This window comes from Coffea arabica, chromosome 5e (genome assembly GCF_036785885.1).
Source record: "Coffea arabica cultivar ET-39 chromosome 5e, Coffea Arabica ET-39 HiFi, whole genome shotgun sequence".
NCBI classification, from domain to species: Eukaryota; Viridiplantae; Streptophyta; class Magnoliopsida; order Gentianales; family Rubiaceae; genus Coffea; species Coffea arabica.
The window spans coordinates 5,687,117-5,704,261 of NC_092318.1; the positions used below are offsets into that span (position 1 = coordinate 5,687,117).

A 17,145-nucleotide genomic window follows, 5' to 3' on the forward strand; every position below is an offset into this window, starting at 1 on the left:
TTTCACTTTCACATGATTAGGCGTCTCATCTACCTCAAAAAATTATTCAATCTTAAACAACCATCCCTGGAAATCTTCTCCATGGAACCTGGGAAACTCCAAGCGAGAGAAGCGCGTGAGAGCTTGATAACTCCTTCCCTGGGAAACTTCATTGTCAGAGGGAGAGCTCCTTGCGGATTGCCCCCTCTGAGAGTGCAACTCCAGTACCAGATTCCTGAGAGCTGCTATCTCCTGTTCAAATTGTTCCTTTTGCTCCTTCATCATGGCTTTGACGCTCTCCTCTAGCCGCCTGTTATCCTGAGATCTAGTACCTTCCGCCATTGTTGCTTGAGCTGGTTTCACCCAGCTTTGATACCACTGATGCAAAAGGTAGTAAAAATCTAAATTGCGAAGGATTCTCAATCAGGGGTTGGAGAATGGGAAGCCAACCCGAGAGAGAGAGAAATGATGTTATTAAGAAATAGGTAAAGGGATACAAGATGCAAAATACAATAGAAAATGATTCCACAACTTTTCCTCCTAACTCTCCTGCTTTTATACAGATCATGCGCCGACCTTCCATATTCGTAACTAAGTTTATTAACCGACTTTCCATTCTGGTAACAATATAACAGAATCCAGCTGGCGTAACTAACGTGCATGGCCCACTCAATCTTGCATGCACGGCCCAACCAATTAGCATGGAACAATTCCTAGCTGGCACTAATTCTGACGTGGCTTAACTAACTGCAACTGACCTGAGCTAACATTTCCAACATGAAATTCAATCACAACCATGGTTCGAAGACTCGGCCGAGTCGTCACCGTCTTGGCCTAGGCCGAGACGAGACCGCGACGAATCAAGACCGAGATACTCGTCTCGCCGAGAAATCGGTCGAGACGTCACCGCGACGGGTTGTTACGGTCGAATCACACCGAGTCACCCTGAGTCAAGTTGAATTCAACAAAAAACCTTTAGAAAAAAGGAAAAAAAAGAGATTAAAAAAGGAAAATTCGGGGACCTCTCTACCACCTATATCGAACCATGGCTAGTACTGATGATCCTTCATACGAGGAAAGAAATGCGAGTGATGGACAAGTTATAAAAGACTTCGTGGGGCCTTCTTTAGATTAATCATAGTGGTTCCCTATTCTATTTCCAGAAATAATTGGGACAAGCTCATCCGAAACACCGGACATAATTGGGAGAAGTACTGGGGCCGCAGCTTAATTACATTGACCCTTGGAGTAAAAACTACAGGTAGATCCTAACACATGAGAAGGAGAAGTCAAAGGTTGAAATCATTTATTGGGAAATAGAAACAAATTTGCCACAGTACTATCACGTGAAAAGATGCGTTTTCTTTTCCATCTTGAAGGTACTACCTTCACTTTACTTTGAAGGTACTACCTTGAATTTGCCATGTTAAACATACTACCTTCACTTTACTTTTCTTTTCTTAGTATTGTCTGATTCTCTAAGCTCTTTTGCTTTGTTTTTGAACTTTCAAGCGGACTTGGTTCTTATTTGTTAGCTCTAATTAAGAAGACATATGAGTAGGCAGAAGTAAGCACTGCGGGAAATCCTCCGAGCAGCTACAAGGAACCTGGGATTGGTTGGATGACCAGTTATCTCTGTGCAATTAATTTCATTGGTCTTTTTGTGTTGATTCCACTCCGAAAGGTACATGTTCACGAATGTATATGACATTTGTCTTTATTGTTGATTTTGTTCATTTTCCTATATCTTTTGTTCATCAGATCTGCTGCAATTTGTTAACTTTAACATCTTTTTTGGTCAAGTTTCTAAAATTTTAATGCCAACAAGTCCAGATTTGCAAACAAGAAAAAAGAATCAATAAAATCGCAGAAGTTCCACATATAACTCTTAATCAGGTCATTATCAGAATATGGCATCAACAACCATTTGGCAAAGTACAAATTGGTATCATATTAGCTATTATTGATAGGGACAATGGATAGAGTTGTGTGGCTAAAAAAATATAATGATAACGCTATTTATTGCCATACCAGTAAGCGTGGGGCGGCATATATACATAACACAATCGTGTACATTAGTTTCAAGTCATGTGCTATTTGTCATATAAGAGAGTGTCGACAATATTAAACCAAACTAATTAGCATTTGATGTGGTTAATTAAGTGTTTTAATTAAATAGGGGTTTAGTGTTATTTGTGGCATAGGAATTAGTTTCACAGTGAATTTGGTCATTTAGTCCACATAGGCTTATAGGCATGCACTATCACTCAAAGGGTTTTTTTTTTTTTTGAATTTGGTCATTTGAATTTGGTATGTATTGTTACTAGTCTATATATATATACATATATATAAATATGACGATGGTTAACAAAGAAATTAGAGAGATATGAGAATTGCTTCCACCGCACGTGTATATTTTTGTGCTAATAGAGAGGGACATTTTGTATTATCTTCCAACTTATTATAATACATAATTATCTTGGTGATCATGATCGTGAACTAAAAACTATAGGAAGATGGAGAGCTAAATTATATGTTTAAGTTAATCACCCATCAACAAACAAAATGCCAAAGTTCTTATAATAAATGAAAAAAATGATCATTGTTGCAGGTTTACATTATAGATTAGATGTTTAACTTACTAATATAATAGAAATAAATTATTGCAATTATAAAATGTCAGAAACTGCTTGTTGTATTTTTTTTCCATATATCTTTAATTATTTTGTGATGTATTAACCATTTATATTGATATGTGTAATAGTTACAATGACGAGCAAGGATATTGGTTGGGAACATGGTAAACCCGTGGGTGGGAATAGAAAAATTGTGAGATGCAATCATTGTGGAAAAATAATGCATGGTGGCATTACAAGATTGAAAGAACATGTCAGTCATGTCACAGGACAAGTTGAACCTTGTCCAAGGGCCTCAAGTGAAGTTAGAGATTTAATGAAAATGCATCTAAAGGTTGATAAGATTCAAAGAGTTGCAATAAAACAGAAAAAAGAAGAAATATTGAATTCTCTCCAACAAGAAAATATGTATGGTAATTTCAACATGGTTGGCGACGAGGAGGACGAAGTCTTTTTTGAAATTAATGAAGAAAGTCAGATGGCGTTGGAAAAAAAACAGATGAAGCAAGCAATTAGAGAGAGCCAATACTTGCAATTTTTAGACGAACAACGAAGGCATTCGGTATCTGGGAGTCGACCTTCTATGTTTATGTCAGGTATGATTTGTAAACTAAAATATTATAACAAATTTGATATCATTTTATTAAATATAATTAAATAAAGTTGCAATTTAGTCATTCATTTTTTATTTGTTAAACATCGTGAATTTTAGGGAATATGGGTGTTGGCACTTCAAAACCAACTACTTCTCAAAATAAAAGAGGATTGTCACGTAATTTCAGTGTCAGACAAGCAGATGAAATGACAAGCAGAGGAATTGACTCACATATGTTTCCTTCGAAACAAAAATCAGTCAAATCAATGTTTGTGACGAAAAATATAAAGAGAGTTGGTAAGACAGTTTCAAAGTTTTTTCATTTCAATGCTATATCATTTCATGCAGCTGACAATCCTTATTATCAATCAATGATTGATGAAATTGCCAAAGCTGGTTCTGGTATTAAAGGCCCTTCAGCTTATCAAATTGGAAATGAATATTTAGATGAAGAATTTGAAGAGCTTGAGAAATATCTTGGAGATATTTATGATAAATTTTCAACTTTTGGTTGTACACTTATGTGTGATAGGTGGAGCACTCGTACAAAACATCCAATAATAAATTTTATAGTATACTGTGATAGGCACATGATATACCATAGTTCAGTTGATTGTACCAATGCCAAGAAAACTGCTGAATATATTTTCAAGTTAATGGATGAGGTAGTAGAGGTTGTGGGAGAAAAAAATGTTATGCAAGTTGTGACAGATAGTGAATCTAGTATGAAAACAGCTAGACAACTGTTGATGAAAAAAAGAAAAAATCTTTTCTGGTCACCTTGCGCTGCGCATTGTATAGATTTGATGTTGGAGGATATTGGCAAAATAGATAATGTAAAAGAAACTATTGCTCAGGGGAAGAAGATAACAAGTTTCATATATAACAGTGACAAAGTAGTGAATCTGATGAAGACATATACAAAAAAAAAGGGAACTGCTACGTCCAGGTATCACTAGATTTGCAACTGAATTCATTTCTATGGAAAGTCTTCTTCAGCATTCTACAGAACTAAAAAAAATGTGCACCTCAGATGAATGGGCAGAGTTTAATAACACTACCAAGAGAAAAGCAGAAGCTATTAAAGTAGCTGAGTTGATATTGTCAGAGAAGTTTTGGAAAAAAGTTAGAAATGTGTGTGCAATAATAGAGCCTCTGGTCAAAGTTTTAAAAACTATTGATCAAGATAATAAGCCAACATTGCGAATTATTTATGAGGCAATGGATAGAGCAAAAATGGCTATTCAAAAGTCGGTGAAATCTTGGAAAACAATTTGGGAAGTGATGGATAATAGATGGTACAATCAACTTCATCGGGATTTACATGAGGCAGGTAATTTAAAATATTACATCCAATTTAAATATGTAATATATTTATTTATTTATTTTCTAATTTTTGTTATTTTATTGTATTTAGCATATTTTTTGAACCCAATCCTTCAATATTCTGGAACTTGTGAGTTTAATCTGGATGAAGTTCGAAAAGGGTTAAAGAAAGTCATTGCAAAGTTGGAGCCAAATTTAGATGCACAAGTTGATTCAATAAATGAGGTATTCTTTTCATTATTTTATTTATTTATATTAATCAACAAATTTTAAAATTTTAACACCTGTGTATACATTATTTTTGTAGATCAAAATTTTTGCAGACAAAAAGAGAGGCTTTGGAAGTGCTATTGCAGCAAGAGCATTACCAAAATCTTTACCAAGTTTCAACTTAATTCATACTTACATAAACATCTAAATCATATAAATGAAGTTAATATTTTTATAATATTAAAATAATAATAATAAATGAATGTTATTATTACTTTGTTTGTTTAGCTGAATGGTGGCTTAACTACGGTGAAGATGCACCAAATTTAAGGAATATTGCAGTGAAAATACTGAGTCAAACCTGCACATCCTCTGGTTGCGAGCGAAATTGGAGTACATGATCATTAATTCATACAAAACTACGCAACCGTTTGGCAGTTAAAAAATTGCATAAATTAGTTTTTGTGCATTACAATATGCGATTGAAGGTGAAAAATTTGATACATCAAAGAGATACTGATGATTTCTACAACCCAATTGACTTGAATCACATTTTTTACCAAGATGATATATTGGATGATTGGATAAGAACAACCCACATTGCCTGAAGATAATCTGGATTGGTTGGATAATGGGCATTCATCAAACTGAATCAGAAAGTAGTGAATATCAAGAACATGACAACAATGGTTTTGGTGATACATTGTCCCAATATATTACCAAAAGAAATAAGAAAGGTCTTGCTGAATCCTCAAGTAGGAAACAAAAAAGTAAGACTAAACAAACCAGTAAGCAGACTGTTCTGTCATCTTCAAATAAAAGTGACAGCAGTAATGATGATGATGACAATGGTGACAATGGAGATGGAGGGAACAATTCTTTCAGGCATAGTGGTTACAATCAAGATAGCCAACAAACAGGAGGTATGTTATGGGCTCAAGGACAAGATAATTATTATGCCACCCAAGATACTGATCATGGCTATCGTCCTGGTATAGAAGCACAACGTCAATTCCTCAACGATTTAACTCAATTTTCAAGTGAGGATACTTTCTCCACCATTCAGGGTCACAAAGATATAGATGAGTCAATGATCAGATGCAAAATTTGGGTATACACCCAACTTATGAGCATGAATCTAGTCAAAACCGTAGTACTAGTTAATTGGGATATGGTTATGACCAATCATATGGAATCACTCCTGACTATTACAGTGGATATCGGCCATTTGACAGACTTGGACAGGTCGAAAGGTCTACTAGCATTCATGGTAATGGATACTATGAAAAAGAAATAGATAAGTCTCATGATGGTTCTTCTTTTGATTCCAATAACATTGGATTTTATGGTCATGATTCTATTGCATCATATGGTACCAGCGATAGTGTTAACTATCGAGGGTTTGGATATTACCATCAGCAAATCATCTCCAATCCAGAAGTTCTTCCATCCAATGATTATGGAACATCTAGTCAATCCTCACATCCAGTAAATACACCAGATAACTCGTATACACTACCTACTCAAGGTCCTATGCCACTTCCACATCTGTTTTACCATTCATCGATAAATGAGGATGATTTTGAACCACATCGTCATTCTACTTGGTATTAACAGGTACGAAAATATAAAGTACTAGTATATCTTTTTACATATTTACCTTTTATCTAATATGATTTCTTTTTATTTTTGGCAGGAGATTGATCAAAATATTCCAACTTTATGCTATAAATAAATCTTTAGTTTGTATTGTTAATGGTTAATATTACTTTTGCAATTATTAGTTTTAAAATTGTGGTCTATGTTATTTTGATTTTATTTATGATGCCATTGTTTTAAATAATTAAAAGTACTTATCGTGTTTAATATGTATAAAAATAGTACATTTTACAAATTTTCTTTTGCTATTTTTTTATTATTTTTGTTTAGCATACTTTTTTTATATTATTAATAGTTTTTAGACTATTAAATGTTTTAAAATTTGCGTCTCACCGACACCGCGACCGATATGTCGAGACCGATGTGGAACGTTCTGGGCCGCGACCGCGGCTTCGCACCATGGTCACAACAGAGACCTTGTTAAGTTTTGCCTTGCTGCTTCCCACAAATTCTATTTGCTTAGCCCTTTTAACTGCACCAAGTCCGTGAACATGATATTCTTGTTTGGACCCCTGTCTGCATTTCTTTCTACTTGAAGTTGAAGTTGACTCCTCTATTATCCTCTCCCTTTCTCAAAAAAAACATACATTATTGGTTTTCATGATCTTGTTCCTATTTCATCTGATTGCAGGGAGCTGCTAGTTGAATTCCACCAGGTATATTTGGTGCATAATTCCAGAGAAGCCAATCGCCTTGCGGACAGCTTAGCTAGGAAAAGCAGCAGTAGTGATTGTGGGCTTATTGTTTTTAATTCGTGCCCCTCTTTGACTGTTAGATAATTTAAGGGGATTAGCACTTTCCAGGATGACTGTAAATTCTTAGCTCTGTATACGTTTAGTTCAAAGCTATGCATGGCGCTTACCAAAATACAGAAAAATAAAAAGTAAGTTGTCTTCCTGGGCCACCCCTCTTTTGCCGGAACACATCGTCATTCCTTCACCCAGTAACTGAATCTGCAGCGTCCTGCACCAGTATGTCAATCAGCTAGCCTGCTACCTATATATGTCTACATATATCAATCAAACAGAGATTTTTACATTCCATTTAACTTTTTGTTGGATTCATCTCATCCTCCTCTGGATGCTGTTTTAATATGTATTTCGCTTTGAGTCTTTTTTTTCGTTAATTAAGTCTGTATATCTTTTCTTGGTTTAATTGATTGCGTTTCTTAGTTGGATAACTGATAATTTCAGAGCTGAATTGGGGTTTTGATTGATTTTCACTCAGAGTATGTTACTACCAGATTTTGTTAATCAATTGAAATGGGGTTTAATTGAAGTCAAGCATGAATGTTTAGTTCTGTTTTTTGTCTTCCTTTTATTGTTTGAATATGTGTTAATTTCCTTTTATTTGTCTGGCAGGTTATGGAAATTGCTGAATCACTGAAATTGGATATGGAAGTTGAGAGTAATACTTCTTTGAGGAAACCTCGAATCCTACTCGCTGCAAGTGGAAGTGTGGCTGCAATAAAGTTTGCAAACCTTTGTCATTGCTTTATTGAATGGGCAGAAGTTAAAGCAGTTGCTACAAAAGCTTCTATGCATTTCATAGATAAAGCTGCACTTCCTAAGGATGTGACTCTTTACACAGATGAGGAGGAATGGTCATCATGGAATAAGCTAGGAGATGATGTGCTACACATTGAGCTCCGTAGGTGGGCTGATATTATGGTCATTGCACCTTTGTCTGCCAACACACTTGGGAAGGTAAATATCTGTTATTTATGTTTATCAGATTGCCATTGATTTAACTGCTGGGTGAATTTTTTTCATATTTGCTTTAATGTTATTTGTGTACCTGTATGCTTAAACTTGTGAGATATCATCAAAGTTTGTGCTTAAACAAGGGTATGGATACTAGAATTATGAAATAATTGCAAAAGAGAGAAGTTTGCTTATTAACACCTTGAGGACCTGCTTGTAATTTGATTGTTTTAGATGTACGCAAATTCTAAAAATCCTTTTATTGATTAAAATTAAAGAAAAACGAAAAGGAATGATCAGAACTGAGGAAGCAATATTAATGGTACATCATTTGCAAAGCCATATTACTTTTGGCCATATGTTTTCAAATCTATGGCTCTTAAGTTTTATTTTATTGATTGAGAAGTGTTAATAAGATCACTTTCCATCAAAGTTTTTCACCCTTTATGCTTCATAAATCTGTGATCAAGACAGAAGTTCTCTTTGAGGAATTTTTTTCATGTGTATGGGCATTTTCATAACCTTTGAACAGAACTGAGGGACTACTATTGAAACATAAGCTCACTTGATTTGATACCCATACTCAGACATCTTGCAACAAATTGTGTGAAGTTAGACTGAGGAACAGTTTTACAGAATTTAATGATATGTGGTTTCATACTATCTCTCACATTCTTTGAAGTAGACTCACCCATTTCCATTAAGGTCAGACACAGTCCTGATATCTTAGCTTATTTGTAGATTGCAGGAGGATTGTGTGATAATTTGCTTACCTGCATTGTGCGAGCATGGGATTATAGTAAGCCACTTTTTGTAGCTCCAGCCATGAACACATTAATGTGGAACAACCCTTTTACAGAACGGCATCTTATGTTAATTGATGACCTGGGGATCAATCTTATTCCACCTGTAACCAAGAGGCTAGCTTGTGGAGACTATGGGAATGGTGCAATGGCTGAACCTTCGCTCATCTTCTCAACTGTAAGGCTCTTCTTAGAATCCAGGGGTCAATCAAGCAATGGCAGCCAATGAACACCATATCACAAGGTTGTGACCAAAACAATTTGATATGCAGTGCACACATGTTACCCATCCAACATGCATTAGATGTGATTTTTGTACTGATCACCAATCTTGTTGTCCAGATTTTTTATTATGCTTAAATACATCTTCTGTCATACACCATAGAAAACCTACTTAAAAATGGGTTTCTTTTTAGAGTTGATTGAAATTTTTGTTGGACAAAGCATGAATTTCCTGATTCGCTCTGTATGAGCTGCTCGGTTGATGCAAAACAAAAATAATTAGTACCAAGTGTCCGACAGTTCCTTGGAGGTCCATTGAAAATTGTGTGACTAATATTCATTCCATATGGAGGCAGATAAATGTGAAACCTGCCAAAAAAAGGGGAGATACTTAAAGAGAGTTTCAGTCAAATAAGAATTTGAAAGCTAAATGTGTTGCGTATACTGCTCTTGGAACTGCATTATGTAAAAGATACTTGTGGCATGCAATTGAATTCCTCGTCTTATGTTTGAACTTCACTTTTGTTCTACAGCTCCAGTAGTCTATCATCCCTGTTCCACAATGTCAATCTGTTTCATCAGGAAGGGAAGCTGCTTTCTTTTCCTGTCTGCTTCAAATCTATTTGTGTTTGACATTTTGTCAAATCTATGAATAATATTTTACCCACATGCTTGTGAAATGGATCCAGTTTTTCCGTTTAGCTTTGCTAAGTATGCATTTCTTTAAAGTACCCTTTTCTATGTATTCTTTTGTTAATGCATTAGTGTCCACTCTAGGTAAAATTTGCTCTTAGTTTGATTTGCATTTCACTTATTTTTGATGGTGTATGATCTATGTGGACCATTTTTTGCATAGTTTGTAATCCTGTAACTTCGGTATTGTTATTCTTGAAAATTGTTCCTCAACACTTTCTTCTATTTTTGCTGGGATCTGGACCCTGGAATGATAAATTCCTCTGTGTTTTCCTTCTATTGAATTGTCAAGTCTTTTCTCTGTCAATTTATCAATGTGAATCACCTGCATAATTTAAGTCGAGTAGTTTGAACCTAGTGTAAGGAAGGAGACATAAGAAAAGGATAAAATTTACAGGCAGCCTTTGCCTGTATATTCATGGATGTCTTTGTCTGTTTTTCTGAGTGATATACATAGAGCACAATTTTTTTTCTTTCACTAGATTTTGCCTTCTGTGACGCATCATAATTTTTTTAGAACTGCTGCAATATAAACAGGTTGTTGAATTCTTGAAGTTTGAACTGGGATGCTGGTAGTGGGAAATTATGCACTTAGGACTTAAATTGGTCTTTAGTAATAAGCAATTTCTTTCAACCTCCTGTGCTCAATAATATGCCTCATCAGATGCATTGAATCTTTGATTCAGTGAAAGTGTAAATCTTAGTATTTATCGTACTTGTAGCTACTATTAGAAGTAGGAGTTGCTGCATAACTTCTGGTTTTCCAGAAGAGTAAAGAGGTTACTGGGGATGTAACCATTTTTGGAAATCAAAACACACAAGAGGAAGGCAATTTTAGCATAACGATGCCTCTTTTCATTCGTTGAAAATTCCTCATTTTGATAAGAACTTTGGGATGCTAAACTTAGCGCGGAAAAAGTTTCTTATTCTAGACATTTGAGCCTCTCATTTATTTTCTGTTGTCCATTAATTGTTGAGACCAGAAAGATCACAGCTGTTAATTGACTTGCACTTTTCAAGGACCTTTTGATTTTGTGTTGCTCTAAACATTTGTTAAAGAGGTTAGTTTTTTATGTATTTCACACAGAAAGGATTTTTCAATTGCTTTTACAAGCATTCTGGTTCTGTGTGAATTAAAATTGAGTTGGAGAAAGATAAGATTAAAATTTGAGAGTTTACAAAGAGTTCTGTCTCTGAAACGAAGTTTAAAGCCTTCAGAAATTGGGAGTTGTACTATGTTGTTGTTGTTTGTGGGGGGTTGTGCATGAAAGATGATTCCGATTGTACAGATACTATCGCCGTCCCTGCTTTTTCAGGACAATGTCTTGCACAGTTTTGCATGGCCTGATGGGAAATGCTTTGCATCTATGCTTGAAGATCTTTGAATCCCCTGGAACGAGTAAGATTTTCTACAAGGTGAAGGTACTTTCAGTGAGAGCTGAGCAGTATATTCATGTTTAAAAAAATTTTTCTGGAGTCATCAGGGCTCAAGGCTTTCTTTCCTTGTCTGATGCTTTTTGGTCTGTTTAGACTCGTAGCAAATTTATCAATATGAAGCGGTGAACATAAGAAAAGAAAGATCGTTGAGCAACACTTTTTGTGCATAACAAAAAAAAAATGTGGGGTTATGCAGTAAATCATGTCATGTTTAGCACAAAAACAAGCTGTAATCTGTGATTTTGGGTATAACGAAGTCACCTGTCATCTTTTTTTTTTTTTTTTTTTTTGCAGAATCAGTTATTTTGCATTAATGATGCATAAACTGGATAACTCGTTGATCAGCTGATAAACCTCAACATTATCACGAACAACAGAACAAGTCAAACAAAAAGAAGTCATGCAAATGCAGATATATTATCAAGAATTATTGGTAGGGTACTAAAACTCAGGATTATTCCACTGGTGCAAAACAAAAAAAGCAAGAAAGAACTAGAAGATATGTAGCAGGCAATCAATCTAAATTAAATCTAGTCAAAAAGACTAAGACCCAAATCTTCATCTTCTTCCTCCTCTTCAACAGGCTCTGGTTTCTTTTCTTCATTGGCAGCAGCAGCACCACCATCTCCCGGGGCAGGAGCTGGAGCAGCACTTACTGCAGCAGCAAACTTGCTGGGATCCTACAATTTGTACGATGTCCAAAGATGAATTCGATTTCAGTTATGCTTTTGATTAGATTAAGTTGACTAGTACGAGAAATTAAGTTACATACCTTGAGGTACTCCGTGACCTCATCAGCCTGAGGGAAAGAGTATTCAGTCTCGACTGCAATGGCCAGGGCATTTTTGTACCCATTTATCAACATGTGAGGTGCAGCTGACAAGGCTGGGTATGAAATTTCCAGAGAAAGAGAAGTTGCCATAGAAAGTCCCACCAAGAACTTCACAGCTAGATCATCTTCTGTCAAATCTAGCACTTCAGGGCTAAAGACTGATCCATTCTCATAAACGGCCTGGACAATAAGGCCATAAGAGAATGGCCTAACCCCAAGCTTTGAAAGCAGAGCTGACTCAGAGGAACCAACTTTATCCCCCTTCTTAATCAGCTCCACAGCAGTAATAATTTCAACAGTTCCCTTATTAATCTTAGTGGGGATATTGAGAACCTGGACACATCCACATGTGAGAGTAAACATTTACTTGTATGCATTCAAAATTCCCTGTGGATGATCAGAACTGGGTTGCAAATTTCAATTTGAGCTATATTGACGAGTTTAGTAATCAGAAGAACCCCTAAACCCTATGCATCAAATATGCCTCTTATACTCCCAAGAAAGATCACTAGAATTCTGACCAATGTCAGAGATTATGAATGCCTCCTGATACTTAGAAAATGATTAAGCACCTGGAAGAAGGATGTCTGCGATGGGTCAAGTCCGGTATTCCCTGGAGGAACGACAACATCGTCTGGAGCAATTAAACCTACACGAGCAGGGGCACCAACCTGATTCACACAAACTAGTAAAATTAGCAAATATGGAAAAATTACCAAAGAAAACCACAGAAAACATAAATTCCCTGTGGCTCATATCAAAAGCTTGAACATAATTATTTCGACTTCAAAAAAAAAAAAAAGGAAAATTCATAGTTATTTCGACCTTGCTCAATTTTTTGATCTCTGCAAGTGTAAATCATAGTTATTATCATTAGATTGTATTACTTGATCATCTTAATTACTTAAACCAAAGATAAAAGATCCTACATAAAGGTTTATGTGATATTCTCTGTAGGTTCTTGATTTATCGCTGTAGGTGCAAAATCTCCTGTTTCAATAAGGAAGCAAATAGCATAGAGTAAAGTCGTATGTTTTCTTTAGCATTATAGTTGCTTTATAGCCCGTCAAGAAAGTTGTTACAGAAAAAAAAAAAAAAAAGAAAAAAAGAAACTCACACACACGCACACACATGCATATATATATATATATATATATATATATTTATTTATCTTGTATTCTTAAAACAGTAAGTGTCGATACAAGCTGAGCAAACATTTCATGTTTCCATGCACATGCATTCAATCATCAATAATAATGAAAACAATCAATGCCAAAAAAAAAAAAGGAAGAATTTTGTCCACACAGTTCAAAAGCTACAATTACCTTGTATTTTGAAACCTCCTCGCTTATTTCCTTCAAATCACCCTTCGTGAAGATCAATCCCACGTTTCCCTGAACGAAAAAAAAACCAAATTCAATTCCTATCAGATTAAACAAAAAATAAACACGGGAAAAAAAATTCTCATTTGAAAATTATGCATGAAAACAATTCTTTCAATAAATCACCAAAAAAAAAAAACCCATTCAAGATGTCCTACAAATAAAGCATTTGACTACACCATACTTATATAACTTTAAAATAAAATTTAAAAAAGCAGGCTTAGAAAATTCAGATGCAGATTCCTAAGGAGTATACTTACAACAAGAAGGGGTATGAGATTAAGGAAACTTTTGTTGCCAGTATTTTCTGCATGAACCCTTATGGACCTCTTCATCATGGTATTCTTCCCCATGAGAATAACCGACTCTGCACGTAAACCTCTGCGGATATTCTGCAGCTGATTTGATCCAACATTGTCTGCTCCGACGATGAGTATCTGACTGTATTCATCCAACAAATTGCACAGTTTTTTATCGTAAGCGATCTTCTTCTCGGCCTTACTATGTTTCACCACCATCTTTTGATAGGAAAAACCAGGAAGAAAAAAAAAGCACAATCAGATTTATTTTTCTTGTTCTGGGGTTTGATCTAAAGTGGATACGAGGAAAAATGACAAGAAGACGATTGAAGAAATGATTTTAGAGAGATAAAGAAAAGCCCAAGTGTCGATAAGCCGAGAGCTTGGCGGTTTCGAGACGTGGAAAAATGGAGTACAACTGTACAAGTGAAGTGAAGAAGTGAACTTGAAGACGCAACGAAAACTCAGAATACTAAGTACCGAAAGTGTATAGTGTAGTTGGGACACGTTTCGAATTTGTACTAGTTAGCAGTTACTGTATTGGAGCCGACAGAACTCAAATTTTTATGTTAAAAAGGAAGAAAAAGAGTCGATATTTATATTTGGGTTCAAAATGTTAATGCCTCCAAGTTAAGTAATTGTCACGGAACTCTTGGAGTTGGCTGGGTGTTCAGGAAGATCTTTGAAATTTTTCCCAGGATTAGCGTTCAAGATCATCACGGAATTATTGGAATTGACCTAGTGATCGAGGAGAACCTTTAAAATTTTTTCCAAGATTAGGATTCGAATATTATACATCGCAATTGAGGGATGGAAGGTTAAAAAAAAAACGTGGGTTTAGTAAAAACCATCCTTTTATATGACTTTTTCAGATTATATAAATGAAAAAAAATTCTATATTAAATGACATATAACTAGCGACAGAAATCAGTTAAAAGATGGCATATTTGCTTTGATTTCAGCTTAATAATATCATAATTTTTGTAAGTGGACTCATAAAAGAATACCTTGGAATCCGATGGTATTAAAAGTGAAAACTTGAAACGGAGTTTTGAAAAAGTACTTTTCCACAAAATGATTCGGTGCGAAGAGCATAAGCTTTGCTGGCACTGAACATGTTATGTATGTTGAATTACCGATGTACCATATCTTCATTTCTGCATTTCCCCATCAAATATAGAGGATACAAGCGCTTCGATGTCAAATGTACAAGTAACAAATATTAATTTTTTTTTTCAAATTTTTTCCAATAGAAGAGTGGTGCGATTTAAGAAGTGGGAAGAGGGAAGGGGAATTTGATAAAGATCTTTATGCCCTGATATGTCAACTTTAGTTACTAGACTCTGACCTAATCTACGTATTAGATGAACATGAGACAATATACATGAAGACGTGTTGTTTGACAGATTATAGAAATTGACAATGATTGTGGTGCGTTACTTGAAAAACAAAAACAAAAGAGTTATGACTTGTGAGGGGGACGAGTAGAGAGAGAAATGAAGCCAGTCACAAGCAGCAAGTCGCTGAGTTTTATGCAGTGGCCTCTTAACATGTCTATATTTATATAAATTTGAGAAGAGGTTTTTAATATAGTTAAGTCAAAATGCTTCCAACTCTTCATTCTTTTTTTTTTTTTGTAGAATTTTGATTATTTTTAAGTTGTTATATATTCTTTCGTGCCTTTTGAATTCAAAAAGTAAGAAATGACTCCACTTATAGAAATTTGGTTTGAAATCTATTAATGTGAGGGTAAATAAAAAGGTAACATCACCAAACCTACTAAAAGTAAAAAAAGTAAACAATAACATTTTACCCTCCAACTTAGTAATTCTAACTAAAAGGGCAAATTATATAGAAAATAAAAAGTAAATAATATTCATTGGTCGTGGATTTAAAAAATCAAGAATGGTATCATTCATCAAAGCTAAATTGTGAAATCACTAACTAAAAAACGAAGTACCACTAGCCTTTAGATATGAAAATTTTTATTTTTGATGAAAAGTAATAATGAAAACAACACCAATTCTACCAAAAATAAAAAAATAATATAATTTAAGGGAAAAATATACACCATCCCTAAACTGTGTCTACTTAATTTGCATGTATCTGATCCAAATTTGATAGGGGAAGAGGGACAGATAGACTGTTGAAAGTTGTGTAGTTGGCCTAATTTGTATTGACAAAAGGAGTTGACTTGTGAAGGGGTACTGTTGGTATTTTTGTGGAAGTTGCTCTGGCAGGAAATTTTTGCTTTGAAAGCATCACGAACCAATTCTGGTTGAATAGTATGCAGAGCTCCGAAAGTATTTTAAATCAACCAACCCGACAATAGAATAGGAGGAAAACATGCCTAATGGCGGAGGCAGGATTTTAAGTTGGGCGGATGGACTTATATGCGTAGAAAATTGTCAACCTCCGAGCATAAATTTAGAATCATGGTTTTTTTTTTTTTTTTTTTTTTTGACACCATGATGTTTAGTTGCAACTCAAAGTAAAAAGTTTTTTACTTAGTTTCTATTATTTTTCATTAGATTATTTTAACAAAACAATGACAAGCTTAGGTGTATGAGAAATAATATGGTATATATTCATTATGAATCAAAACATGCATTAATATATTTCTTACTATCACTACTCATTTCTCTATTTCCTCATCCTCGCAATCCTAAGGACAAAAGGTATAATTTGACTATTCCATAATATCAAACTTTGAAAATAAGCGTATTTTTAAGTGAAAATTTGAAGTGCACAAATAACATTTGCTATTTGGATGTAAATCCTGGTTTTGTATGTTTACAACGAAAACTTTTAATATATACAATTGTAAAGCTTAGATTTTACATTTCAGGGATCATATATATATATATATATATATATATATATATAAAGATACAAGAACTTAATTATGAAATTTGGCAAATCAAAAATGAATTAGAATGCAATAACTAATTGAAAGGGATGAGCAATTTAACATCAAAGAAATTTTTCTTCACATAATATATTATTTTAAACTAGTCAATATGTAATGCTATAAAATTTAATACAAGTTGAATTTTATGAATCAATTAACTAAATACCAAGGTCAAAAATATTATTCTAGAGAATAATTTTGTTACAATCTTAGGAGCTGAAAGAAGGACTTTCAATGAAAATCTTCAAAATTTCTTAGGGGCTAAAAGGAATATGTTGAGATTTGGAGGGAGGAGGGCTAGTTGCCCCCTTGGTCCTCTGTTACTTCCACCACTGCCATCCCTTCACGACAAGAGTTTTTTTTTTTTTTTCCCACATTGATTTAAATTTTCTCTTTTAGTTGCATTGGATATATCTTTACTTTTTGTTAAAAAATTTTGATTCGACTTCGAAGAAGTT

General features: G+C 34.5%; 3 protein-coding genes across 11 annotated transcripts; 2 read left to right on the top strand and 1 right to left on the bottom strand.

The window, feature by feature from the left end:
* The first annotated feature begins 2,748 nt into the window (after nt 1–2,748).
* LOC140006856 (uncharacterized) lies at nt 2,749–4,954 on the top strand. Its single transcript, XM_072049523.1, has 5 exons — nt 2,749–3,211; nt 3,559–3,875; nt 4,210–4,543; nt 4,628–4,761; nt 4,844–4,954. The coding sequence occupies exons 1-5, from the start codon at nt 2,749–2,751 to the stop codon at nt 4,952–4,954; spliced, it is 1,359 nt and encodes a 452-aa protein (XP_071905624.1).
* A 1,853-nt stretch (nt 4,955–6,807) lies between these two features.
* On the top strand, nt 6,808–12,543 carry LOC113722670 (probable phosphopantothenoylcysteine decarboxylase). Of its 9 annotated transcripts, none has more exons than XM_072048368.1 (5): nt 6,808–6,824; nt 7,037–7,376; nt 7,767–8,111; nt 8,850–9,155; nt 9,667–11,549. In XM_072048368.1, exons 3-4 carry the CDS (start codon nt 7,770–7,772, stop codon nt 9,138–9,140), a joined length of 633 nt encoding a protein of 210 aa, XP_071904469.1. In that variant the 5' UTR covers nt 6,808–6,824; nt 7,037–7,376; nt 7,767–7,769; the 3' UTR covers nt 9,141–9,155; nt 9,667–11,549. The 9 variants fall into 9 exon arrangements, 6 of the variants coding, with proteins under 6 accessions (XP_071904469.1, XP_071904470.1, XP_027101730.2 ...); XR_011814085.1 differs by lacking the exon at nt 6,808–6,824 and adding an exon at nt 11,558–12,543 and having other exon boundaries at nt 7,044–7,061; nt 9,667–11,248; XR_011814084.1 differs by lacking the exon at nt 6,808–6,824 and adding an exon at nt 11,558–12,543 and having other exon boundaries at nt 7,044–7,061; nt 9,667–11,242.
* Nucleotides 11,662–14,217, bottom strand: LOC113722673 (large ribosomal subunit protein uL10-like). Its single transcript, XM_072048364.1, has 5 exons — nt 13,738–14,217; nt 13,421–13,489; nt 12,668–12,766; nt 12,036–12,428; nt 11,662–11,943 (listed from the first exon to the last, which is right to left on the bottom strand). Exons 1-5 carry the CDS (start codon nt 13,993–13,995, stop codon nt 11,794–11,796), a joined length of 969 nt encoding a protein of 322 aa, XP_071904465.1. The 5' UTR covers nt 13,996–14,217; the 3' UTR covers nt 11,662–11,793.
* Nucleotides 14,218–17,145: the final 2,928 nt, after the last annotated feature.

Coding starts and splice junctions, on each gene's coding strand:
- LOC113722673 (XM_072048364.1), bottom strand. CDS start 13,995: ATGGTGGTGAAACATAGTAAGGCCGAGAAGAAGATCGCTTACGATAAA. Junction 13,490..13,737: donor ATCTCATACCCCTTCTTGTT/GTAAGTATACTC, acceptor TTTTTCGTTCAG/GGAAACGTGGGATTGATCTT. Junction 12,767..13,420: donor AGGAGGTTTCAAAATACAAG/GTAATTGTAGCT, acceptor TGTGTGAATCAG/GTTGGTGCCCCTGCTCGTGT.
- LOC113722670 (XM_072048368.1), top strand. CDS start 7,770: ATGGAAATTGCTGAATCACTGAAATTGGATATGGAAGTTGAGAGTAAT. Junction 8,112..8,849: donor CTGCCAACACACTTGGGAAG/GTAAATATCTGT, acceptor GCTTATTTGTAG/ATTGCAGGAGGATTGTGTGA.
- LOC140006856 (XM_072049523.1), top strand. CDS start 2,749: ATGACGAGCAAGGATATTGGTTGGGAACATGGTAAACCCGTGGGTGGG. Junction 3,212..3,558: donor ACCTTCTATGTTTATGTCAG/GTATGATTTGTA, acceptor CATTTCATGCAG/CTGACAATCCTTATTATCAA. Junction 4,762..4,843: donor AAGTTGATTCAATAAATGAG/GTATTCTTTTCA, acceptor TTATTTTTGTAG/ATCAAAATTTTTGCAGACAA.